The sequence below is a fragment of the Pristis pectinata genome, chromosome 16 (genome assembly GCF_009764475.1).
Source record: "Pristis pectinata isolate sPriPec2 chromosome 16, sPriPec2.1.pri, whole genome shotgun sequence".
NCBI classification, from domain to species: domain Eukaryota; kingdom Metazoa; phylum Chordata; class Chondrichthyes; order Rhinopristiformes; family Pristidae; genus Pristis; species Pristis pectinata.
In genome coordinates this window covers 41,532,538-41,559,929 of record NC_067420.1, presented here as the reverse complement: position 1 = coordinate 41,559,929, position 27,392 = coordinate 41,532,538, and the positions used below count along the sequence as shown (strand labels likewise).

General features: G+C 47.3%; 1 protein-coding gene across 1 annotated transcript; it reads right to left on the bottom strand.

Moving 5' to 3' along the window:
- Nucleotides 1-5,714: 5,714 nt before the first annotated feature.
- gdf5 (growth differentiation factor 5) lies at nt 5,715-26,965 on the bottom strand. The gene is made up of 2 exons (XM_052031387.1): nt 26,298-26,965; nt 5,715-6,586 (listed from the first exon to the last, which is right to left on the bottom strand). Exons 1-2 carry the CDS (start codon nt 26,767-26,769, stop codon nt 5,715-5,717), a joined length of 1,344 nt encoding a protein of 447 aa, XP_051887347.1. The 5' UTR covers nt 26,770-26,965.
- Between the last annotated feature and the right edge of the window lie 427 nt (nt 26,966-27,392).

Below are 27,392 nucleotides of genomic sequence, written 5' to 3'. Positions count from 1 at the left end.
ATTTTAAAAACTGAAGTCTCCCTTCAGCCTCTGACACTCCAGAGAAAACAACCCAAGTTTGTCCAACCTCTCCTTATGGTTCATACCCTCTAATCCAGGCAGCGTCCTGATAAACCTCTTCTGCACCCTCTCCAAAGCCTCCCCGTCCTTCCTGTAATGGGCCGACCAGAACTGAACACAATACTCCAAGTATATGGAGTATACTCCACCACTGGCAACAGGACCACAATCTGGGACATGTGTTGTGTAGAGTGGGATGGCTTTGCAAAGCAGCAACCCTAGCCTCAGCAGCCAATGTCCTGCAGTATAGCAGGAATGAGAAATGAAAACAAAGGAATGAAGAGAGGCCAGTTGACTCCTCAAATTTGCTCTGCCCACTTAACTAGCCCACAGCTGACCAACCCCTTGGTCCACAGATCTCCTAACAAATTCAGACTTGAAATTTTTAACTGCACACAACCACAGCATCAACCACCTTTGGGGAGGGAGCGTTGAAAATTTGCAATCTCCTCTCTTGAATCATTTGCTTTCTGACTTCATTGCTGGCTTAACATTGTAAAAAATCTGTTTTCTGGTTCTTCACCATAGAAAGCAGGTTGCCAATGCCTCCCATCAAGTCCTTTAATTGTTTTAAATACCTTGATTAGATCACCCTGCAACCCTTTAAACCCAAGAGTATGCCAGCTAGGCTTTGCAACATAACCACTCTTTTAGATTCTGCAATCTGCAATGCACCACTTACAAGACCAATGTATCTATGCTGTTGTTTGCTACCTTGTGCTTTTTACAGTGTAGATGGGCTGTGGGTATTTATTACCTACCCTCTATTGCTCCTAAACTTGCTGGACTATTTCAGAAAATGTTTGGAGCTGACACTGTGGGATATTGTGAGTTAAATTTGTAGGATTTACATATTCACTGTCGATCTGTAAATAATCCAAAGGCTGAGGACGTTAGTGGAGCGGATGAGTTTTTATAACATAAAGTCATAGAGTCTGTATGACTAAAGGAAACAGGCCCTTCAGCCAATCTCATCCATGCTGACCAAGATGTCCATCTAAGCTAGTCCCACATGCCCACATTTGGCCCATATCCCTCTAAACCTTTCCTATCCATGTACCTGTCCAAGTGTCTTTTAAATGTAATTATTGTACCACCTCCTCTGGCAGCTTGTTCCACATACCCACCACCCTCTGCGTGAAGAGGTTTCCCCTCTCGCCTTAAACCTAAGCCTTCTAGTTCTTTATTCCCCAACCCTGGGAATGGACTGTGCATTCACCCTATCTATGCCCTTCATGATATTATACACCTCTACAAGGCCACCCCTCAGCCTCTTACACTCCAATGAATAAAGTCCTAGCCTGCCTAACCTCTCCCTATAACTCAGACCCTTGAGACCTCGCAGCATTCTCGCAAATTTTCTTTGCACTCTTTCTATCTTAATGACGTATTTCCAATAACAGGGTGACCAAAACTGTACACAATACTCCAAGTGCAGTCTCACCAGTGTCTTGTACAACTGCAACTTAATATCTCAACACCTGTACTCAATGCCCTGACTGATGAAGGCCAGTGTGCCAGACGCCTTCCTCACCACTCTGCCAACCTGTACCGCCAGTTTCGTAGAACGATGTCCTTGTATTCCCAGGTCCTGCTGTTCTACAACACTTCACAGTGCCCTGCCTTTCACTGTGAAATCCTACCATGGTTTGACTTCCCAAATGCAACACCTCACACTTATCTAGATTGAAAACCATTTGTCGTTCCTTGGCCCATTTCCCCAGCCCATCAAAATCCCCCTGTAATTTTTGAGAACTTTCTTCACTGTCTATGATGCCATCTAGTTTATAACATTATATTTCCAGATTTAGTTAACTGCATTCAATTTTCACATCTTCCTTGATGGGATTTGAACTAATGTCTCCAGATCATTAATCCAAGCAATGGGTACAAACCCAGTAACTTAACCACCATCCTAGTCCATGCATTAGAAACAGACAGAAGTCCTGCAGAGGGGTGCAGAGGTAATGATGCAGCTCTATAAAACTCTGGTTAGACCACACTTGGAGTACTGTGTCCAGTTCTGGTTGCCTCATTATAGGAAGTATGTGGAAGCATTGGAAAGGGTGCAGAGGAGATTTACCAGGATGCTGCCTGGTTTAGAGAGCATGCATTATGAGGAGAGACTTAGGGCTTTACTCTTTGGAGAGAAGGAGGATGAGAGGAGACATGATAGAGGTGCACAAAACATTGAGAGGAATAGATAGAGTGGACAGCCAGCGCCTCTTTCCCAGGGCACCAATGTTCAATACAAGAGGGCATGGCTTTAAAGTAATGGGTGGAAAGTTCAAGGGAGATATCAGAGGAAGGTTTTTTACCCAGAGAGTGGTTGGGGTGTGTAATGCACTGCCTGGGGTGGTGGTGGAGGCAGGTACATTGGTCAAATTCAAGAGATTACTAGGTAAGCATATGGAGGAATTTAAAATAGAGGGATATGTGGGAGGAAGGTGTTAGATAGTCTTAGGCGAGGTTTAAAGGTCGGTACAACACTGTGGGCCAAAGGGCCTGTATTATGCTGTACTGTTCTATGTTCTATGCATCATCTCACAGCCTACCCACCCACCTTTACTGTAAGGTGCCTCCTGCCCCATCTGTGGAAGGATCGGTGTTTCCCACATTGGCCTCAGAACCCACAGGACCATAGTAGAAGCAAGTCACCCTCGACCCCAAGGAGAAGAAGACACCCACCTGGATGGAGTCTAACCAAGTAAGTGGGCCAAGGAGTCTGACCAAGGCTCTGCACAAGTGGAGCATGATCTCCTCACTTTGACATTCCCCAGCCCTTGAGATACAAGTCATATTTTGATTCATTTTTGGATATGTCCTCAAGCCCAATGTCAACGTAAATGCTTTGCTTTGTATCCATCAGCTTCTTGAACTGACCTGCACAACCCTAACCCTCCCTCAGCAACAGAACACTACGGACCACCTCTTGCACTACTGTGGACTTGTCTCTGTGTTTTATTGAACTAATGTCTTTTTTTGCACACTTTCTTCCCTCGTCACTGTCTTGTATAATTTGTTTAATTTACAGTACATTCTATGGGTTGTCTGTACCTATGTGCCTGTGATGCTGCTGCAAGCAAGTTTTTCATTGTACCTGTACCTCACCGTACTTGTGCACATGACAATAAACTCAACTTGACTTGTTCTCTTGAACACACACAGCATTCCCTGGAATGTTGCACCATCCTCTCATTGGATGTGAGGAGATTCAGCTACAGCTATTTGCTTTTCCACAACACATGGTTATATGTACCCTGTGCTCCTCCCTGGCGTGTGGTAACACCTTCCTGTACCTGGAATTTCCAAGGGTCAGAGTTTCTCCAATGCCATCTGTTTCCCTTTGTGGGACCTGGACAGTTTTCAACCCATTTCCATGCAGCAGGTCCAAGTATTACCATCTGTTGCATCACTGCCTGGTACGGAGGTTCCAATGCACAGGATCACAAGAAGCTGCAGAGGGTTGTAGACTCAGCCAGCTCCATCACGGGCACAACCCTCCCCACCATCAAGGACATCTTCAAGATGCGGTGCCTCAAGAAGGTGGCATCCATCACTGAGGACCGTCATCACCTGGGACATGCCCTCTTCTTGTTACTACCATCGGGGAGGAGGTACAGGAGCCTGATGACCCACACTCAATGATTTAGAAACAGCTTCTTCCCCTCCGCCATCAGATTTCTGAATGGTCTATGAACCCATGAACACTACCTTGTTATTCCTTTTCTTTGCACTATTTATTTATTTTTGTAAATTCTAGCAATTTTATGTCTTTGCACCGTACTGCTGCCGCAAAACAACACATTTCATGTCAATATAAATCAGTGATAACAAATCTGATTCTGATCCCGTTACTGATTCTGCTTAATCCAGATGCTTGCTTAATGGCAGGACACTGGAGGGTGGAACATAGTCACAATCCCCTCCCCCATGGTGCTCCTGTGTAACCTTAAATGAATATACGCCTCAGGACATGCACATGACTCCTTACTTGGTGCTACTAACTTGACAAGATTGCCACTCTTTAAAATTTTGAAGTTTTTCATAGTCTTTATGTATTTATTACTGTTTAGTAAATCACAAACACAACGTTCCTCAAACCAGGATGGGTCAATGGTATTTCACTTGGAATGTCATGCAAGGGTGGTGAGGTAGAATTATGGCTTGTCTCCCTCCACTGTTCTTCCCTCCTATTTGCCTTCCTTGGAAGAATTATTTATTTATTCATTACTTTAGAATCTGGGCATCATCAGTGAGGCCAAAATTTGTTGCCCATCGCTCTTTGACTCTGAGAAGGTGGCCCTTACTAAAGTGCTGCAGCTCTCCGGGAGAAGATAGACAGAGGAACCGGGGAGGGAGTTCAAGGAGTTAGACCCAGTGACAATGAAGGAACGGCGATATATTTCCAGGTCAGGATGGGTGTGCAGCCTGCTATTGTCACGTGCCCTGCTGCCCTTGACCTTCTCGGTGGCAGAGGTCACGGGTTTGGGAGGTGCCTTCGGGTGAGGAACTGCAGTAGGTGGTCCACACTGCAGCCACTGCGCGCCAGTGGTGACGGGAGATCAGCGTTTAGGGTGGTGGCTGAGGTGCCAATCAAGAGGGTGATTTGTCCTCGTGAGAGCTGCACTGGTGCAGGCAAGAGTCTGCACCACACTTCCGTTTTTTTACTTCTAAGGCTAGAGCCCCATTTACTACAGAATGTGTGGATTCAAATGTGGACCTGGTTTTTCTCAAAGCTGTGGGATTTCCATGTTCACTGGTGTAAGGAGGTCATTGCTTCATGCATTGCTATCCACGAGACTGCACAAGGGGCTTTAATTAAACCTGATATGTATTGCTAGCTGCTCAGCATGAGATTAGAATGTTAGGGAAGGAGCCCTGCCACAGTGGTACGAGGATGTTTCAGGCAGGGAGTGCTCTGAAGCCTCGACTACCAGCAACAAGCCTTGTCCATCAACATCACAGTTGAAGAGCCACACCTAAAGAGTTCAGGCTGCTGCAGCAACCTGCAGATGGTTCACTGGACAAACGCTCTCAATGTCTTTCCAATGTTACACGGCTGAGAATGGCTCTCACTGCAGTTAATGCTCCCTGGATCTGAGCAGCGGACTGTTATAATGAGATTGCTTCAAAGGTGATGAATTGGCTGTAACATCGGCCACATTTTCATAGGGGTTAATGTAAAGAATCTTCCTGGAGTTGTCCCTCAGATTAACCTCCCTTCCATCCCCAACAACAACTGCCCCCATTCCCACCCCACTCCTTCCAGCATGGATTGACCCCCAGCACACTCTCCTGCCTGTCTGAGTTAGGTAGGCAGTGAGTGGTGGCTGTATTGCACCAGCTGTGTCCCACTCTATCAGCCTTCATATACTGGCACCAGATTCCTCTGGGAAGAGATGGGCCATACAGAGGGAATCACGTTGGGGCCGTTGTGGTCAGTTGGTTAATTTGGAGCCATGCTGATGCTCTTTTAGCCTCAGCATCAGTTTTACCACCATGGAACGTTCATTTCCGACTCACTACCGATAGCTTGTGGTGTCTTGATGGCAAATGGCATTACCGGGAAACCAACCATACCTGCTATACTCAATATGGTACAAGTCCCAGCGCGCACTTTATTACTGGTTGCCTGGCAACTCAGACCAATGCTACCTGCAGCCACAGGACTCTACCACCATATCTTCGTACTGTTTATAGACCACATTATTGGCAGAGTCTATGTACAAAATACTAATGGGGCTTAGTTTTGTTGGAACACAGCAACTTGGCGGAGTGGATTCTGGGTCCATGGAGTTCATGAGCGTCTGGATTATGGCATGGTTTGTGGGTTCTAAGTGAGATCGGAGGGGGAAGTCACAAACCCCCTCACAGTGATATGCTTCATAGTCTAACGGTGCAATGATCCAATCATCCCAACCCATCTCCTTAAAGTTCACGTGGAGAGGTCTCCGTGTGCACCGTGGCTTGGCTTTCTTGCCCTTTGTCTGGCGGGATGTGTGAGGGGCTCTCCTCTTCCTCCTCTGATTGAACAGGAATTCGTAAACTGTCTTGTCATCCTGCCCAGACCTGGCTTTGACCTCATTGAAGAACAAGTCCCGTTTTTTGGTCCTACCAGACACGAGTAGAAGGGCTTTCTCTTTGGTCTGTCGCTCCACCCTGCTGAAGCCCAAGCTTCTCAAATCCACTGTCCTGCCTCTATCCAAGGCTTCCAGCTCAAAGCAGAGCTGCGTCAATGGCTGCTCCTTCCTGGACATTCGGAAGAGCTTCCAAATGTTAAAGACTTCCCACTTCGGTGTGTCCAAAGGGTCGACGGATCGAGAGTCGACAACAATCGGCTTCTGTCTGTCTGTAGGGCACTTGGATAATCGGAGGGTATACACATTCCCTGGAGTCCGCACTCTCCTCCTATCCACAGGTCTCGTTCTCAGGATCCGCAGCTCTGCACCCAGCAAACCTTCCTTCTCCATCGCACTGATGTTGAAGATATACTTCTGCTTCCTCACAAAGGGGTGGCGATCATCTGGTGAAAGAGAAAGGAAATCAGTTGATGCTCAAAAAGGAATTAATAATTGAGTTAATGAATTGGAATTGGTTAATTATTGTCACATACTGAGGTACAGTGAAAATCTTGTCTTGCATACTGTTCGTACAGTTCAATTCATTATACAGTGCATCGAGGTAGTACAAAGGAAAACAATAACAGAATGCAGAATAAAGTGTTACCGTTACAAAGTGCAGTGCAGGCAGACAATAAGGTGCAAGGTTATAACGAGGTAGATTGTGAGGTCAAGAGTCCATGTTATTGTACTAGGGGACCGTTCAATAGTCTTATATCGGGATAGAAACTGTCCTTGAGCCTGGTGGTACGTGCTTTCAGGCTTAGTTGAAATGAGATAATGATACAGAGTGATGCATGTTGGAACTTTTGCCTTTCAAATAGACCAAGTTCTCATGGTTTGAAGAACAGGGTATCACCCCCACCGTTTCTCGTCAATGTTTATCCCCCATCCACCGTCACGAAATATGTTACATTACCAAATGGCGATCTAGAAGCTATCTTACTGGGCTAGAAGTCCAGAGTCAACTACAATGGAGATCAAATCCATCCAAGTTTTCCGGAGAAGGTGATTTTAGTTTAATGTCCACCATCGGGCAGGAGGTACAGAAGCCTGAAGTCCCACACCACCAGGTTCAGGAACAGCCACTTTCCTACAACCATCAGGTTCTTGAACTGACCTGTACAACCCTAACCCTCCCTCAGCAACGGAACACTACGGACCACCTTTCACACTAACACGGACTTGTCTCTGATTGTGGTTATTTTTGCATTTATGTCTTCTTTTGCACATTGTTCTTCTTCGTTGCTGTCAGGTATAATTTGTGTTTCATGTGTTGTCTGAAACTATGTGCCTCTGATGCTGCTATAAGTTTTTGTGAAGAAAAATCTTCTGTTGTGGATATCTGTCCTTGCCAATACTTTCCTCTCATCCCAAATCACTAAGGCACATGAGCCAGTCATTATCTTAGAGTCATAGAGAGACACAGCACAGAAGCAGGCCCTTCAGCCCACGGAGTCCATGCAGACCATCAAGAACATGCAATCCTGCACTAATCCCATTTTTATATTCTCCCTATCAATTCCCCATGGATTCTCCCATTCAGCTACACACTAGGGGCAATTTACAGTGGTCAGTTAATATACCAACCCGCACATTTTTGGGTTGTGGGAGGAAACTGGAGCACCCAGAGGAAACCCACGTGGCCACTGGGAGAAGGTGCAAACTCCATACAGACAGCACCCAAGGCTGGCACTGAGTGTCCATCTCTAATTCACTAAAGTGGTGTCTGTATGGTTCCTTGAGAATTAGTGCAATCTATTAAGAATTCAGTACTTAACGTGCAGTTATTAAATAGATTGTCACAAACGATATCAAGAACTTTGATGCAAATTATTAGGCACCAAAATGATAACAGAATTTATCAGCTTACTTCAAAAGACAAAACTATCTCAAGCTCCTTAAGGTTAACAATCACACCCAGTGAACCTCTGCTCCATGCCAACACTTCTGTACAACATTGAGGGAATGCTACACTGTTGGGGTGCGGCCTTTCAGATGAGTTTGATCCCCGTCTGGCCTCTGAGGTGGAAGTAAAAGCTCGGACAACAGTGGATGCTCTCCAGTAGCCCTGGTGGATATTTATTGATAACTGACAACACTAAAACCAGACTGTCAGGTCATTATCACATTGCTGAGTGGTGACTTTACAGAAATATATAGAATCATGAGGGGTATAGATAAGGTGAAAGGTCACCGTCTTTTTCCCCAGGGTAGGGGAATCTAAAACTAGAGGGTATAGATTTAAGAAGAGAGGGGAAAGATTTAAAAGAGACCTAAGTGGAAATTTTTTCACATGGAGGGTGGTGGGTACATGGAATGAACTGCTAGAGGAAGCTGTAGAGGGTTACAGTTACAATGTTTAAAAGACATTTAGACAGGTGCATAGATAGAAAAGGTTTATGGGCCAAATGTAGGCAAATGCGACTAGCTTAGATGGACACCTTGGTCGGCATGGATGAGTTGGGCTGAAGGGCCTGTTTCCGTGCTGTATAACTCTATGACCATATTGCTGTTTTAGGGATCTTACTGTGTACATATATGCTGCTGTGGTTGGCAATGACTCTGCTTCAAAAATACCTCACTGGCTGTAAAGCAGAGGCAGAAAAGGTGCCATAAAAATGCAAGACTTCCCTTTCACTTTCTGTATCAGATTATCGATTACATGCAATTGGAACTAATTCAGTTTGTGTCACATTAACCACAGGTTCTGCATCAAGTAACATTAAAACGTGTTGATGCTCCACCTGTTGGATTTTCATTAGGGTTCCATGAGGTTTAAAGTGAAGACTAGTCCACATAGTAGGTACCCTGTAACTAGGACAGATATTTGTCCTTGAGCAGTTAGCTGGAAATGGGTGTGAGAGTGTTGGCCACCAGTTGTATTTACCTCCTGATGTTCGATCCCACTGAAGTGAGTGGAAGGGGTTGGACACACTGGGCACTTTATTCCCACATGGATCTAGTACCAGTTACGGATCAGCACTTCTCCCCCACCACCTCACCATCCCCCATCCTCCCTCAAGAACAGTGATCAGAATTGTCCAAATATGAAGTTGTTTTAAACCTTAATTTAAGACCTCAGATAATTCAACACTGGGTTATTAAGAATCCTGAGGAAGATTATAATTTAAGATTTACGTTGAAAGGGTTAACTAAATTTCACCCCCCACAAATGGCAGCCCTGATGTATAATTGGGTCTGGGAGCCATGGAGCCAAGTGGTTTAATTTTACAGAAAGCCATCCTTCCCCGCAGTGAAATGCTTGGTTTTACATTCTGGTTGAAGGGCCACAGTTCACCAGTAAAACAGGCTGGTGCCCATTTGACACAGCCCCACAGTTAGGGGTTGGTAATAGCATGCAATCCTCGGAGGTGACGTCAGTGGAGGTGCCTCCTGCACTGCAATACGCTGCTTGTAAACTATTGCCGTGGCAATCTGCACACATTCCATTGTTTGGGAATAATGGCTAAGTGGAGAGTAGAACCCACCACAAACCAAATGTTTTCCATGGACTTGCTAATCGCTGTGGCAAACCAAGGGAACAATGCAGAATGGATCACACTGCAACTCAATGTTGATTCCAGACCAGTTCTTGCTCTTGTGGTTGGTATGATCTCTGACAATGTCACCATTAAGATGTCTACTAGTATCACAGTGGATTGAGGAGACCACAGCTCAGGCCTTTGCTCACTAACCCATTACCATGGGGATACTATGAATCAGAAGAAGATAATTACTTTAGTGTAGAGTTAGATCAGAGATTCTGAGACAGCAAGGCTAGGCAAAGATCCATCTCCAATATATGGAAAATAAAACCAGAAAGCATTGGTAACACTCCTTGTGGACTCAGTCAGTTCCATCACGGGTACAGCTCTCCCCACCATCAAGGACGTCTACAAGAGACGATGTCTCAGAAAGATAACATCCATCATTAGGGACCCTCACAATTTGGGCCGTGCCCTCTTCTCAATGCTGCCTTTAGGCAGGAGGTACAGGAGCCTGAAGACCTACACCTCAAGGTTCAACAACAGCCTCTTCCCCACTGCCATCAGGTTCTTGACCTGACCTGAAAAATCTTAACACTACCTCGGACTATGTTTCTTTTTCTCTCTCTCAATCTTGCAGTAGTGTCATTATGTCTATTTTGTTGTTTATTTCTGTGCACTTGTTAAGTTATGTATATTTTATTTTCATGGTGTTTATACCCTGGGTATGTGTGCCCATGACAACAATAACCCCGAACTTGAACACTCAGCAGATGAGGCAGTATTTTTGGAAAGACCCAAGATATAACCCTTCTTTCTCCCTTCACAGACGCTACTTGACCTGCTGAGTGGTTTCAGGTTTCCAGCATTTGCGGGATTTTATTTTTGATCTGATAACTGGGTCTCTGTTTCACTTTGACAGAACATTTCCTTCGTCACTTCTGCACCTTTCAATGTGACACCCAATACGAACTCATTCCTCCCAGGAACCCAAGTTTGTGGATCACCACAGGTTACCTTGCTACAGGAAAGATGCCATTAAGCCAGAAAGAGTGCAGGAAAGATTTATGAGGATGTTGCTGGGACTTGAGGGATTGGGTTATAAGGAGGGGTTGGACAGGCTGGGACTTCATTCACTGGAGCGAAGGAGACTGAGGGGTGACCTTATAGACGTGTCAAAATCATGAGGGGCATAGATAGCAAGAATGCGCACAGTCTTTCTCCCACGATTGGGGAATCAAGAGGGCATAGGTTTAAGGTGAGAGGGGAAAGATTTAATGGGAACCTGAGGAGCAACTTGTTCACACAGAGGGTGGTCCGTATATGGAACAAGCTGCCAGAGGAAGTGGTTGAGGCAGGTACATTAACAACACTTAAAAGACACTTGGACAGGTACAGGGATGGGAAAGGTTTAGAGGGATATGGGTCAAACACAGGCAAATGGGACGAGCTTCAATGGGAATCTTGGTCGGCATGGACCAGTTGGGCCGAAGGGCCTGCTTCCGTGCTGTATGACTCTATGACTTACTTTAACCTCACACTCTACTCTGCTATCACTATGACAGCCCATTAACTCGCCCACCTTTGCTCTTTTATCCCTATCCTTCAATCTGCCTCACACTTCATAGTTCCCCAATCCAAAAAACAATGCTTTGAAATCCAGTACAATTTATTTGGAACTTAGGAACAAAAGGAAGCCAGTGCACCTCTTGAGTCTGTTCCACCATTCTGTACCCTAATCTCTTATCGTTGGTTCCTTAAAATCTATCTGCCTTAAAATTTTCACCTGCCTCCCACCTTCAGCAGTTTCTGGGGGTGGGGGGTGGGGGGGGGTGGAGGTGGGGAGGGAAGTTCAGAATTCCACTCCCCGTTGTGAGAAAGAAGTTTATTGGTTATTGTTGGTATAACAGCAGTGTCTATTACTCAATTAGTACCCAAATGTGTTAGAATTAAGTTCAACCCACGTTGCTATTTTAAACACTTGTTCATTGTAAGAAACAGTTTAACGCCTCTATTAAAATAGTAGAGGGGTACTATAACATTCTTCACTTACTTCTGTCAACATCTCCCACAGGTGAAATTCCACCCCAGATGTTTGCGACGTTAATAATACCACAGGAACACTGGGAGACCATTCAGCCCCCCAGCCTGTTCCTCCATCCAATGAAAATGCTGTTAATCAACAACCTAGTTCCATACACCCGCTTTTTTTCTATACCCCTGAATACCATTGGTTAGCAAAAATCTGTCAACCTTAGGCTTAAATTCAGCAATTAACTGGTCGACTTAATTTGTTGTTTGGTGAAGAGAGATCCCAGTTCCTACACAAAAAGTGCTGAGGCACAGCACTTTTGGTGTATTACTCCAGATTCCAGCATCTGCAGAATTTTTTGAGTCTCCGTGAGATCCCAGTTCCTGCCTTGTATGGAGGAGAGTTTCCCAACTTCACTGGTGAAAGGTCCGGCTCTCCAATTTAAAACAAGCTGCCCAGTCCTAGATGAAATGTCGACTGTCCATTTCCCTCCACAGGTGCTGCCTGACCCTCTGAGTTCCTCCAGCATCTTGTTTGTTGCTCCAGATTCCAGTCTCTCGTGTCTCTGTCTGAAGATCTATTGAGACTTAGTGATGAAGCCTCTTCTTAGTTAAAGAACTCCAAAGAGTCACTCCCCTATGAGTGAAGAAATTTCTTCTCAACTCAGTCCTGAATGGCCAATGCTTTATTCTCAGATTGGGACCTTGGGTTGTAAACACCCCAGCCAGGGAAAACATCAACCCCGAATCTACCCTGTCACTCGATGAAAAACATGATGATGCTGGAGGGACTCAGCAGGCCAGGCAGCATCCGTGGGGAAAAGCAGGCGGTCAGCGTCTCGGGTCAGGACCCTTCTTCAGGACTGAAGATAGGAAAAGGGGAAGCCCGATATATAGGAGGGAAAAGCAGAGCAGTGATAGGTGGACAAAAGAGGGGAGGTGGGGTGGGCACAGGGTGGTGATAGGTAGATGCAGGTAAGAGATAGTGATAGGCAGGTGTGGGGGAGGTGGAGAGAGCAGATCCTCTGGGGGATGGTCAAAGGTAAAGAGAGAAGGGGTAAAAAAAAGGCTAGGAAGGGGAAGAAGGAAAGGAGCATGGTGTGTGGGGCGGGGGTTTGTGGGGAAGGGGGTGGGGGTGGGGATTACCTGTTGGATGTGTAGGCTGAGGGGATGAAATGTGAGGACAAGAGGAACCCTATCCCTGTTGGGTCTGGGATAGGTGGAGGTGAGAGTGGAGGTGCGGGAAATGGCAGAGATATGGGTGCGAGCTCTCTCGACCACAGTCGGGGGGGAAGACCCGGTTTGATGTCCTGGAGTGGAAAGCCTCACCATGGGAGAAGATGCGGCAGCGGCAGAGAAATTGAGAGAAAGGGATCGCGTCCTTGCAAGAGACAGGGTGGGAGGAGCTGTAATCGAGGTAGCTGTGGGCATCAGTGGGTTTGTAGAAGATGTCAGTGGATAAGGAATCTCCTGAGATGGAGACAGAAAGATCGCGGAAGGAGAGAGAGGTGTCAGAGATAGTCCAAGTGAATTGGAGAGCTGGGTGAAAATTAGTGACGAAATTTATGAAACTGTCGAGTTCCATACCCTGTCACTGGCTGTATTTTTTTCATATTTCCATGAAATGACCTCTTTTTCTTTCAAGTACTCTTTACTGTTTACTCTTTCCTTGTAGGATTAACTCCCCAGTGCCGGGAATCAATCTGGTGAACGTTAGCTGCACTCCCTCTGTCACAGGACACTCTATGTTCATCTACAGAGCACACCCACAGCGCCTGGATGAACATAAAGAAAAGATTCTCCTTTCTGGACTCTGGATGTGGTTCTACGTGCAATATTCCGGCCTCTACCTCTGCATCCTCACAGACTTCCAATGAAAACCCTGCTTGGTGACCTAAAATTCCAGCTTTAAAACCCTTGCAGACCTGCTAGTGTGGTGTCCTTCCCCACCCAGAAAGAACTTATGTACAGAGGAATCTTGGGGTCCAAGTCCATAGCTTCCTGAAAGTGGCTGCACAGGTTGATAGGGTGGTAAGGAAGGTGCATGGCATGCTTGCCTTTATTAGTCGAGGCACTGAGTTCAAGAGTCAGGAAGTTATGTTGCAGCTTTATAAAGCTCTGGCTAGGCCACATCTGGAATATTGCATTCAGTTCTGGTCACCCCATTATAGGAAGGATGTGGAGGCTTTGGAGAGGGTGCAGAAGAGGTTCACTAGGATGCTGCCTGGATTAGAGGCTATAAGGAGAGGTTGGACAAACTTGTATTGTCGTCTCTGGAGCATCAGAGGCTGAGGGGAGACCTGATAGAAGTTTATAAGATTATGAGAGGTATAGATAGAGTAGGCAGCCGCTATCTTTTTCCCCAGGGTCGAAATGTCTAATACTAGAGGGCATGTGTTTAAGGTGAGAGGGGGTAAGTTCAAAGGAGATGTATGGGGCAAGTTTTTTACACAGAGAGTGGTGGATGCCTGGAATGTGCTGCCAGGGGTGGTGGTGGAGGCAGGTATGAAAGAGGCATTTAAAAGCCACAATGAATGTGCAGAGAATGGAGGGATGTGGACATTGTGCAGGCAGAAGGGATTAGTTTAGTTAGGGATTTAATTACTGGTTTAATTAGTTTGACACAACATTGGGAGCCGAAGGGCCTGTTCCTGTGCTGTACTGTTCTATATTCTATGTTCTAAGTCATTGTCCTGAATAGGTTCCCTCTAGAGACCACACTACACGTTATCAGCTGATTACACAGTAAAGGATTATTGATTGTGGTATAAGTACTCCAACTACATTGAATGACAAATCCACACTTGATTGTAGTCAGCATGTGACGTCAATAGATATTAAACACAGGGTACCAAGGTTTCTTAAACTTTGCTCTTAAAAAAATTAACCAGTCATACTCCAATCTCACAAGCCCTTGGGTTAGGAAGGAAGCCTCTCTTATGATACCACTACTGACTCTTTTATTGAAATTGATGTAGTGTTCCTGGCAAGGCCTGCCTATATTACCCATCTCTCATTTCTACTTGAGAAGGTGGCTACTCCATTTCAAAAGGGCGCTCTTTTTAACTCAAAGTTGCATATAGGCTAGACCCAGTTTAATGAGAACAGATTGGGAAGGCACGGTAGTGTAGCGGTTAGCATAACGCTATTACAGTGCTAGCAACCTGGGTTCAATTCCAGCCGCTGCCTGTAAGGAGTTTGTACGTTCTCCCCGTGACTGTGTGGGTTTCCTCCGGGTGCTCCAGTTTCCTCCCACATTCCAAAGACGTATGGGTTAGGAAGCTGTGGGCATGCTATATTGGTGCCAGAGGCGTGACGACAATTGAGGGCTGATCCCAGAACATTCTACGCAAAGTTGCATTTCACTGCATGTTTCGATGTTCGTATGACTAATAAAGAAATCTTATCTTATTCCCCTCCTGAAGGACCTTCATGAATTTTGTGGCTTTTTACAACAATTCATTAGTTTTTGAAGTCATCATTACCAGGCCTGGTTGTCATTGCAAATTCTAGATCATTAAACAAAGTTAAATTCCACAGTTGCCGTGGTGAGGTTTGAACTGGCGCTTTGGATTGTTGGTCCAAGGTTCATGCATTATCAGTCGGCAACTGAACCAAAGCACCATACCTTCCACTTATAGAAGATGTGCAGCAATGCAGTGGGGGATAAAAAACAATAAAGGCACCAAGGGACTGTCTAAGAAGAAGTGAGATCAGCTAGCAAAAACTGAGTCACCTCAGATTTAAATTGAAAGAGCAATTCTGTGTCAATTGCCTTTTGCGGAAGAGAGCTCCAGACTCCCATTCCACCTCTGTGTAGCGAAACATTCCCTAATTTCATCGTGGACTGTGCATTTGCAACGAAGGTCTGGAAAAGGATGCAAGGGTTCTTGTCAATATTAGTTCCGAGCAGCTGCATATCAGAGGGTTCTCTGCTCTACTCCATCTCTGGTTCTCCCCCCACCATTGAGGGCAGTACCTTTACCGACCTGGGACCCAAGCTCTGGAACTCCCCCTCCCATCTACCTTTGGGCTTCTCTCCCTTTCCTCAGTGCTCTATAATGTCTTTTTGTGTTCCTGTAAGATAGACAGGGACGTTTTACCAACATAAGACATGCCATGCTGCCAATGTAGCCCATATCCCAGGCGTGTCACAGGAGTGTTGCCAAACAGGATTTATTGTTCGGCTGTATGAGGAGGCATTAGGAATTCAAAGCTGGTCAAAAAGACGGGATTAAAGGAGCATCTCAGAGGAAGGGAGGCAGAGAGGTTCAGGGAGGGAACTCCAGGGCAGTCGATGGTGGTCACCAATGGCAGCGCCACCAAAGAAGTGGGTGAGCTAAGTGCCGGAACCAGAGGAACACTAGTGTCTGGAGACACTGAATACATAAAGGTGCAGGATGTCATTGTCACTGCTGAGGCCTTCAATGACACCTGAACCCCTTGGATATAATCCATCAGATCATCTAGCATCTGCCATGAATAACCTCCCAGGAGAAAAGTGTGGTTTGGAGAATTTTACTTGGAAAAGGTAACATAAAAATAATTGACAAAATGATCAGGGATCAGCTGTTGTATTTCGCTGGGAGCTCTTGGGGGCTGCAGAGGAGGCGCAGCCACCAACACTGCCCTCTAGAGGGAGGATGAGTTGGGGAGAGTTGGAATTGGGTTCACAGAGACACAAGAGACTGCAGACGCTGGAATCTGGAGCAACAAACAATCTGCTGGAGGAACTCAGTGGGTCGGGCAGCATCTGTGGGCGGTGGGAAGGAACTGTCGATGTTTCCGGTTGAAACCCTGCACAGAAATGTCAATTCCTCCCCTCCCCCCAACAGATGCTGCGTTCCTCCAGCAGACTGGTTGTTTGGTGGAATTGCATTTAGCCATTGTAGTCCCTCAGACATATAAATGGAAGTGTTTTTCCATGTAGTTCTGTAAACTTTGTGTGTCCAATAGGCTAAAACTTCAACACTTAGACTTCTTGGGGTAGAAATTCATCTTCTTTTGAATGTGCTGAACACACAATCTGGGGATCCATGCACCACGTTCGATCACTCCACCTCCTAACCTGATACTGGTTCCTTCTTTTCCACTGTGTCTAGGCCGCTCAAAATTCCACCCACAACTCAGTGAAATCTTCCCTTAGTAGGTACCACGGCCACCTTGGATCTCATGGAGAACCAGAGTGGAAGCAAGTTGTTCCCAGCACTGAGGGACTGTCTAAGAAGAAGAAGTAACTTGGTTTACAAGAACTGAGCCACCTCAGACTTAAAGTGAAGAAACAGCCTTGCATCGATTGCCTTTTGCAGAAGAGAGCTCCAAACTCCCATCCCACCTCTACAATGTTCCCTAATTTCATCATACACCTCTTTGTGGACTGTACATTTGCAAAGAAGCTCTGGAAAAGGATGCAAGGGTCCTTGCCGATATATGCATAACAGGGGACTCTCTGATCTATGGACTGTTCCCAGGGTCAGGCACCAAGTGCTGCTGGAAGATCATCAACTCGGTGAAAGAATCCCTTTGGTCTGCCCGAAACTTGTTGGTCTCCCAGTACAGTGAGATGTCCGTAGGGGAACGCTGCCGACTGACACATTCCGGACTACAGGAGTACGTGCTGAGGGACGCACTGAAGTTTGGTGCAGCCAACACAAAGATTTTTGGGGAAGGACTGCAGTCTGAGAACCTATCACCACAGGGCACTGAGGGTCTGGGTCCCATGTAGCACCCCCTCAAACACCCGAAATGTGTATTGTCCAAAGAGGCCACAGAAGTGGCATTAGTGCTTTGTACGTAGAATGTACTAACTTTATGACACGAGGAATGTATAGACTTGAAAACACTATAAGTCTATAGACTATAAATGTAAAGAAAGTCACGCACTGTCTTTTTCTTTCTTGCGTACACTATTTATGAATACAGTTTATTTTTCAAATAAAAAAGAATCCCTGAAAGACTTGGCCCGCCAATCCTAAACTCCACAATCCACCAAAGCGGTTTCTATTCTCCCATTGCTTCCATTTGAAAACTGACACTGAATCACCCCACAACCTTCCAGACCCCAGGGAATGAAACTCTACTTTGTGTAATTCCTGCTGAGAACTACAGGCTACGATAATCTCAGGATGAGATAATCTCAGAATGGTCGTCTCGTTATTGGAAGGATGTGGAAGCTTTAGAGAGGGTGCAGAGGAGATTTACCAGGATGCTGCCTGGATTGGAGATCATGTCTTATGAGGATAGGTTGAGTGAGCTAGGGCTTTTCTCTTTGGAGAGGAGGAGGATGAGAGGTGACTTGATAGAGGTGTACAAGATGATAAGAGGCATAGATCGAGTGGACAGTCAGAGACTTTTTCCCAGGGTGAAAATGGCTAACATGAGGGGATATAATTTTAAGGTGATTGGAGGAAGGTATAAGGGGGATCTCAGAGGTAAGCTTTTTTACATAGAGAGTGGTGGGTGCATGGAACGCACTGCCAGCAGAGGTTGTGGGGCCAGATACATTAGGGACATTTAAGAGGCTCTTAGATAGGCACATGAATGATAGAGAAATGGAGAGCTATGTGGGAGGGAAGGGTTATATAGATATTAGAGCAGGATAAAATGTTGGCACAACATCGTGAGCTGAAGGGCCTGTACTGTACTGTGCTGTAATGTTCTAATGTCCTATGTTCTATGTTCTTAACTACAGGCCATGATAATCTTAGGATGAAGCAGTTTTTTGGGGCTGTGGTCATGTGTCCCACAAGAAGCAACTTGTCAAGTCTAATTATGTTTTAAAGTTTTGATTGACTACTTTTGGGACCAGGTACAAATGAATTAGGGGCAGGAATAGGCCACTCAGCCCATCGAACTTGGTCTGCTATTCAATAAGATCATAGCTGATCTGATTGTAACCTAAACTTCATAGTCCTGTCTATCTACAGAATCTAGAGAAACAAAGGACTGCAGATGCTGGAATCTAGATGAAAAACACGATGATGCTGGAGGAACTCAGCAGGCCAGTCAGCATCCATGGAGAAAAGCAGGTGGTCAATGTTTCAGGTCAGGACCTTTCTTCAGGACTGAAGATAGGAAAAGGGGAAGCCCAATATATGGGAGGGAAAAGCAGAGCAGTGATACGTGGACAAAAGAGGGGAGGCGGGGTGGGTACAAGGTGGCGAAAGGTAGATGCAGGTGAGAGACAGTGATAGGCAGATGCGGGGGAGGAGGGGAGAGCAGATCCACCGGGGGATGGGTCAAAGGCAAGGAGGAAAAAAGGGGGGCAGAAAAAAGAGGGATAGGCTAGGAAAGGGAAAAGAAGAGGCATGGTGGGTGTGGAGGGGGTTACTTAAAGTAGGAGATTTCAATGTTCATACCGTTAGGCTGCAAGTCTCCAAGAGGGAAAATGAGGTGCTGTTCCTCCAGTTTGCGCTTGGAATTCTCCTGGCAGTGGAGGAGGCCGAGGACTGACATATCTGTGATGGAGTGGGAGGGGGAGTTGAAGTGACCGGCAACGGGGAGATGCAGATAAGGTTGAACAGGCTAGGTCTTTTTCCTTGGAGCGTAGGAGACTGAGAGGTGACCTTATAGAGGTGTATAAAATCATGAGGGGCATAGATAGGGTAAATGTGCACAGTCTTTTTGCCAGGGTTGGGGAATCAAGAACTAGAGGGCACAGGTTTAAGGTGAAAGGGGAAAGGTTTAATAGGAACTTGAAGGGCAACATTTTTAAACAGAGCATGGTACATATATGGAACGAGCTGCCAGAGGAAGAGGTTGAGGCAGGTACAATAAAAACATTTAAAAGACAGTTGGACAGGTACATGGATAGGAAAGGTTTAGAGGGATATGGGCCAAACCTGGGCAAATGGGACTAACTTGGATGGGAATCTTGGTCGGCATGGACCAGTCGGGCTGAAGGGCCTGTTTCTGTGGTCTATGACTAAATGGGTGACCACTTGCTTTCAAAACAATGACCCCCTACTTCTCAATTTTCCCACAAGCTGAAACATTCTCTCCATGTTGACCCTGTCAAGACCTCTAAGGAATTCTACTCTTTTAAATTTATTGTTTTTACCCTGTACTACCTCAATGCACTGTGTAATGAATTGATCTGTATGAATGGTATGCAAGACAAATTTTTCACTGTACCTCGGTACAAGTGACAATAATAAACCAATACCAATGAACCAACACCAGAATTTCCCTCAGGAAAGCAAGTGAATGACAGAACAAGCAGGCTGTGAATTGCTGGTGGAAGGGGCTTGTTGGATTACCACTCTTTTGCTGTTCCCTGCTTCTTAATCTACCGATGTCTGCCAGAGACACAAGCACCATGTCCAAGCCTCAGCATTAACCCTGGGAACATTGGTCTGTTGGGCAAAGCCTTTCCCAGTTTAGGCCTGGAGAAGACAGTATCAACCTTGACAGGACTGGGAGAAACTCGCTCACTTTCTCCCCTACCACCAAAGAAAGCCTTGCTCTGTGGATCAGAGGCATAAAGCGAAAGGTGTCCAGTGCTACAGGCTAATCCGTGATGTAATCACTTTGTCAATTGCATCATCAAGTCCTTCTGTGTTTCTCAATCAGCTGAAGGATCTTGAGCTCCTCTTAGTGGTCTGGATGTGGCGCAGCAGTGTTACGAAAGGCTCGAGGCAGGTTGGAAGTAAACTGGTGCATGGTAGGGCATGTATCGTAGCAGTTACATTACTGTGACCAGGTTAGTAACTCAGATCCAGGGACCAAGATCAAAGCTCACCAAAGCTGCTTGAGGAATTTTAAATAAATCTGAAATCAAAAAGTTACCACAAAACCAGCAGATTGTTGGAAAATCCCATTTGGTTTGTTCATGGTCTTGAGGGAAGTTAAACTGCCATCCCTGTCAAGTCAGCCTTCTATATGGCACCAAGTCCACAAGAACGTTATTGACTGAGATGACGCTGCAGGGGTTCAGGGACTATTAGGGATGGGCAATAACTGCTGGTCCAGCCAACAATGCCCTCATCCTGTGAAGGAATAATGTAAATAAGTATGCAGTGTAAACCAGACACCACAGACTTTGTTGCTGGGAACTGAAGTATTACCCTTGTGTTCACGATTGCTCACTCCACCACGAGAGTGCCCAGCCGGGCTTTGGGAAGATCGCAAGACTTGCAGGAGGTGACCACCTTTTAGCTCACTACTGCCCCTTTTTTGTTCTTTAGTTACAGGTTAGACAGGAGAACAGACTCCATCGGTGAGGGAAGGGCTGGCTGTGGTGTTTCAAATGAGCTTATTTGTGGTTGGTCATGTTTTCCAGGGGCATGTTGTTAATATACAGAGTGTGGGACGTATATGGAACAAGCTGCCACAGAAAATAGTTGAGGTGGGTACAATAACAACATTTAAAAGACATTTGGATAGGAATTTGGGACATTTGTATATGGAAAGGAAAGGTTTAGAGGGATATGGGCCAAATGCAGGCATATGGAACTAGCTTAGGTGCGCACTTTGGCCAGCATGGACGAGTTGGGCTGAAGGGCCTGTTTGCATGCTGTATCACTCTATGACCCGAATACCAATGACTTCAAAACAAACTTTCTGGTATTCACTTTGCTCCTAGTTTATCTAAACCATGTGTAGATTGGATGAGCAGGTTATCTCATAATGACTCAGAAGAAGGTCATTCGGCCCATCAGGTCCATGCCAGCTCCCAGCAGAGCTAAACCATCAGTCCCATTCCTCGTCTCCTTCTTGCCCTGCAGAACTGCAACCTATCCAACCTCAGACATCCCCATCAACTCCCCTTTATTTTCTGTCTGCCATTAGCCTACAGCAGGGGTAACTTACAGAACATATTAACCTACTAGCACATCTTTGGAAACCAGAGCTCTGGTAGAAAACTGTGTGGTCACGCTCCGCACGGACAGCATCCGAGCTCATTATCGAGCCCAGGTCGCTGGGACGGTCAGGCAACAGCACTACCTGTTGCACCACTGCAACAGATTGAAAGGGTGTTGATCATTAAGCGGTACACAGCTCTGAGTCAGGCTGTATCTGCTCTCCATCCTCTGGTGTGCACCTATTGGGCACCCTTGAGTGGAAATATGCTATACTTTATAGGAACCTTTAACAACTCTTCCCACCACCTCAGGAAAACAGCCAACATAATCAAAGACCCCTCCCACCCCAGACATTCTCTCTTCTCCCCCCTCCCATCAGGCAGAAGATACAAAAGCCTGAAAGCACATACCACTAGGCTCAAGGACACCTTCTGTCCTGCTGTTATGAGACTATTGAATGGGCCTCTTCTACGATAAAGATGAACTCTTGGTCTTTCAATCTACCTCATCATGGCCCTTGCACCTTATTTGTCTACCTACAATGCACTTTCTCTGTAAGAGTAACACTATGTTCTGCATTCCTTTGTACTACCTTGATGTACTTATGTTTGGAGAGATCTGTCTGGATAGCATGCAAACCAATGTTTTTCACTGTATCTTGGTCTATGTGACAATAATAAACCAATTCTAATTCAAATTCCACCCCTAGGTTAATTAATCTCAAATAAATAAATTTTGAAGAAGTGATCTTTAAACTTTCCCTTGTCAAATCCAACCTTACTCAATATATCCCCATTTTCTACAAAGGGTCAGTTAAAAATTTGGTACAAGTTGTATCAATCAAACGCACACCAGGGATAGACAAACAATCTGCTGGAGGAACTCAGCAGGTCAGGCAGCACCTAAGGGGGGAAAGGAACTGTTGACGTTTCACATTGAAACTCTGCAGCGGGATCGGTGCAGGGTTTTGACCCGAAACATCGACAATTCCTTCCTCCCCCCCCCCCCCCCCCCACAGAAGCTGCTCAACCCGCTGAGCTCCTCCAGCAGATTGTTTGTTGCTCCAGATTCCAGCATCTGCAGTCTCTTGTGTCTCCAGAGTCCAGCGATATCCAAGCCACGTTCTGGAGAACCTGTAGATCTGGTTCTTGCAATGTGGTGACCTTGACAATTACCTTCAGCTCCCTCAACTAAGGAGGGAAATTTCAACTTCGGTCCTTAACCAGTAACTGATCACTACCGGAAGTGCATTTGACTTCACCAATCATACAAATGCAGCAGATATAACAGCAGGTTGGAGGTGAGTCACTCACCCCCAGCCTCCTCAATGACTTTCCACCATCTACAAGGCATAAATCGGGAGAGTGGTGCAATCCTCTCCACGTGCCTGGATGAGTGCAGCTCCAGCAAGACCTGCAAAGGTCCAAATAAAGTAGCCCATTTACTTGGCACATGGTAACCCAACCAAAGCGTTCACCGCCTCCACCACATGTGCAGTGAGGCTGCAGTGAACACCTCCTATAAAATGTTCCCCAGCAACTCAAACCTGTCAAGGCATCTTTGACGACATCTCCCAAAACCGTGACACCTACCACCGAGAAAGACAAAGGTAATACGTCATTTGCTCCCTTTCTCTCTCTCTCCCCCCCCCCCCCCCTCTCACACACACACACACACACACGCACACAATTTAAGTTTAAAAATGTTGTTTTTATTACTAAAATGGGAACCAACAAACTTGCATGGGGTTCTGGTCCTATCTCAGGATAATATTCAACAATCAACAACCAGCAATTATACAGCATCTGTAACATGTCCGAACACTTCACACAATTGACACGAAGCCACACTGGAGGGAATCTTAGGACAGGGGATCAGAAGGGGATCAAAGAGGTAGATGCTAATGAGTGACTTAAAGGAGGAGAGAGAGGTGAGGGAGGGCTTGTTCTACGAAAGCCTGTGACCCTAAATTCCCACTGATTTCACATCCATTTTATCCAGCACTGACTCTATCCAAGTCATGTGGTGGTTGGTGACCAGGTGACACAGGTGACATGTCACCGTGGAAACAGACACCATTGGACATAAGCAATTTTTTAGTCCTTTCTTTTGTGTACCTCTCATTATCAGAAGAAAAGAGGAGGGGCAAATTAATAGGTGCACGAGGAGAGGGGAGAGAGAGAGGAGGGGATATGGGGAAGGAGAGAGAGTGAGGGAAAGGGGAGACGGGGAGAAAGGGGAACAGAGGGAGGAAGGGACAGAGAGAGAGAGAGGGAGAGATGGAGGGGAGGGAGGGAGAGGGTCTCTGATCACTTTAATCCCCCTAATCTCTCTGTTTGGCCCCTCACCCATTCACCCCTCCCACTAAGATGACAGACGAGGCTTTGACCAACCCGACCCTCCCTTTTACACTACCAACCTCATGATCAACCCCTCCACCCACACTCAACCCCTGCCTCAGCACATCACCCTGACCACCACCCTCACCCCTACTCTCCCAGACACTGGTCTCACCTCCAGCCCTCCCCAGGGTTGGCGGAGATCCCTCCAGCCCCACACTCCGGCTACCAGTGCCTTCCAAGGTGAAGCAGTCAACGGCGACCCTCCCAGGAACACCAAGGTCTTGTCTGTGGTGGGTCAATCATCCGGGCCAGGCCAACCAACTCCTCCTCACTCGAATCAGAGAACTTCTGCCCGATGTGAGATTGGGGGGAGACTTTCACCTGATATCTTAGGGGTTGTGTTAAACATCTCTGGCTTTTTCCAGTGCAGAGGGACAGCGCCCCTTCACAACCGGGCCACTGTCACCTCTCGCCGCCGCGTCTTGGGCTCCCGGTGACTCCGGTATTCGCAATGACTCAATGTCCCTGAATACAGAGCACGCACCCCCTATGCAAAGCGGCCCATTGGAGATGGGAGAGGGGTGGTCGCCTGCAGGGAGTCGAGGGAATGAGGGGCAGTTGGAGTGCAACTAACTTCTGCCAATTAACTTGGGCCTCCATCTGGTTGCCCACACTCAGTAAATCTTGTAACAGCTGGAATCCGAGAGCGAGGGTTAACTCCGACCCATCCCTACCGCCAGCTATTCAACACTGGAAGGTCTGACATCCAGAGATTCCCAATGTGTCGTTAACCCTCTCAAGAGGCATGCCCTCTGACTTGTGGCTGATGTGTGCTGGACTCAGTGGTGTGTAGACTGAATGGAGCAGTTGTCCCGGCTAGAACGGGGCGAGGGTGAATTCCTCTGGGGATTGGGAGCTAGGCTTCTGTTACCCTGAATTCCAGGCATCCAGCTTGTGGGAGTTGGGGTGAAGGCTAAATCTACCCCGTTATTTTCAGACCACAAGCCGGCCGCGTTAACGGGGCGGAGAATCTCAGCGAGCGGTTAGAAGAGGCGTGAGAAGCGGTGGTCGTGGTGTCGACCAGGGGTATGGGGACCCAGAGGTAGCCACGGTCTATCTTACCTCCCCTCCCCTCCCCAGCCCATTGGGAGTGCGGAGCCGGACAACCCCGGACAGTGTGTCCAACTGTACCGCAGCTGGGAGCGGGCTACCCCTCCGGCCGTGGACAGAGTTTACCCCCTCAACCAGTCCGGTCTGTGTGAGGGCACTGGAGGATTCACCTCACTCCTGGGACCCGACTGTCCCCGGTCCGGAGGGTGTGGGCGGGGTGGGGGTTGGGGTGGAGAGGGGGTCCACGCCCGGCCAGTCACTTCCACAGTGTGAATTAAATCTGCCGGAGCCCAGGTAGTAACGGGGGAGGGTGGAGGGTATCGGACGCCCCGTTGGGATTTACCTGATGGTGTCTGAGAACAGGCATCACTTTCCAACTGATGAACATGTTGCCAATTTGTATTGGTCGGTTCCCCTACAGAGCTCTGTGTATGTGTTGTATGTGTCTGTGTGTGTGCCTGTATCTGTGTATATGTGTGTTAGTGTGTGAGTCTGTGTTTATGTGTGTCACTGTGTGTATGTGTGTGTATCTGTGTATATGGGTATCTGTGTGTCTATCTCTGTGTGTCTCAGTGTGTGTCTGTGTGTGTGTTAGTGTGTGTGTGCCTGTGTGTGGGTGTGTGTCTGTGTGTGTATATTCGTGCGTTCATGTGTATGTCAGTGTATGTACCTGTGTCTGTGTGTGCGTCAGTGTGTATGTCTGTGTGTGTGACAGTGTATGAGCCTGTCTGTATGTGTGTGTGTGTGTGTGTGTGTCAGTGTGTGCGTTTGTGTGTGTGTGTGGGTGTGGGTGTGGGTGTCAGTGTGTCTGTGGGTGTCAGTGTGTGGATGTGTGGGTGTCACTGTGTGTGTGTGTGTGTGTGTAGGTGTCAGTGTGTGTATGTCAGTGTGTGTGTGGGTGTCAATGTGTGCGTGGGTGTATGTGTGTGTGTGTGTGTGTGTCAGTGTGTGTGTGTGTGTGTGGGTGCCGGTGTGTGTGTGTGTCAGTGTGTGTGGGTGTCAGTGTGTGTCTGTGTGTGTGTGTGTGTGTGTGTCAGTGTGTGTGTGGGGGTGCCAGTGTGTGTGTGTGTGTCAGTGTCAGCGTGTGTGTGTGGGTGCCAGTGTGTGTCAGTATGTGTCTCTGTGTGTGTCAGTGTCAGTGTGTGTGTGTGTGTGTGTGTCAGTGTGTATGGGTGTCAGTGTGTGTCAGTGTGTGTGTGTGTGTCAGTGTGTGTGTGTGTGTCAGTGTGTGTGTGTCAGTGTCAGTGTGTGTGTGTGTGTGTCAGTGTGTGTGCCGTTAGAGGAGAGGTAGGGGGAGATCTCCCAGCCACCACCCCGCTGCCCCGTACCCCCGACTCTCACCTTGCCCTCTGTCCACGAAGCTGGTGACGGTGTTGGCGAGCGTCGCCGCTTGCGGGAGACTGCCGTTGAAGCCGCTGCGCTGGGTGACGGACAGCGTCTTGTAGAGGAACAGCATGTAGTCGTGAGGGGTCACCTGCGGGCTACCCGTTGCCCCCTTCAGGCGCCGCCTGCCGCCGCCCTCGCCCTTGCCTTTCTCCCCCTCCCCGGGCCGGACCCTGTCACTTGCTGCCGCTCTAACGCCTGCGCTCCCTCTGCCGACCCCGGGGCTCCATCTCCCGGCTCCGAGGTTCGGCCCCTTCCCGGCGGGGTTCCTCTTGCTTGGCGCTGCTCCGGCGATGCCCTGGCGGAGCCCGGTCTGACTCTTGCGGCCGCCGCGGGACGGGTCTCCGAGCGCCGCCGGCTCGGAGCCGGGCAGGTCCCCGAAGCAGCCGAGATAGCAGATGAGAAGTGCGAGCTTCCTCAGTAATTCCATGCTCCGACTTGGCCGGGGAAAAACTCCTCCAGCTGCACATGCAACAGTCCCCAAAACTCCCAGGCAAACTTCTTCACAACTTTCCTCCGAAGTTTGTCAGTCTGTCCCATAGTGGAATGTGGTCACTCGCACACAATCCCGGACCCCTTCAGACAGCCGAGGACCCAGACAGGCGGAGGGAGAGAGAGAGAGAGAGAGAGAGAGAGAGAGAGAGAAGGGGAAAAAATATTTCCCTAACCTACTCCCGCTCCTTCTCCGGCCCCGGGGATGACTCAAGCTGTTTAAATCCCATATCCGAGAGTCAGAAATGGCGTGGCCCTCCCCAGTGCGTTTTTCTAAAAACTTCCAAAGTTTGAACCACATCCAGTAAAAATATTTCACACTCAGGCTGCGGCTATAGGCAGGTGCCTACGGACCTGCTCCCAGTGTCTGTCAACAGCCCTGCGAGTGAGTGAGGCGCAAGGAGAGGGAGGGAGGGAGAGAGAGGGAGGGAGAGACCCTCTCTGTAATGACTTGTTGATGTTATATACTGTTCTTAAGCTGTCTATAGCTGTCGGTGCAATATATTGCTGTAGAATTATATACAGTACTCTGCAGTGGTCCGACCACGTAGACGCTATGGC

Coding starts and splice junctions, on each gene's coding strand:
- gdf5 (XM_052031387.1), bottom strand. CDS start 26,769: ATGGAATTACTGAGGAAGCTCGCACTTCTCATCTGCTATCTCGGCTGC. Junction 6,587..26,297: donor CTTCGTGGACAGAGGGCAAG/GTGAGAGTCGGG, acceptor CTCTTTCACCAG/ATGATCGCCACCCCTTTGTG.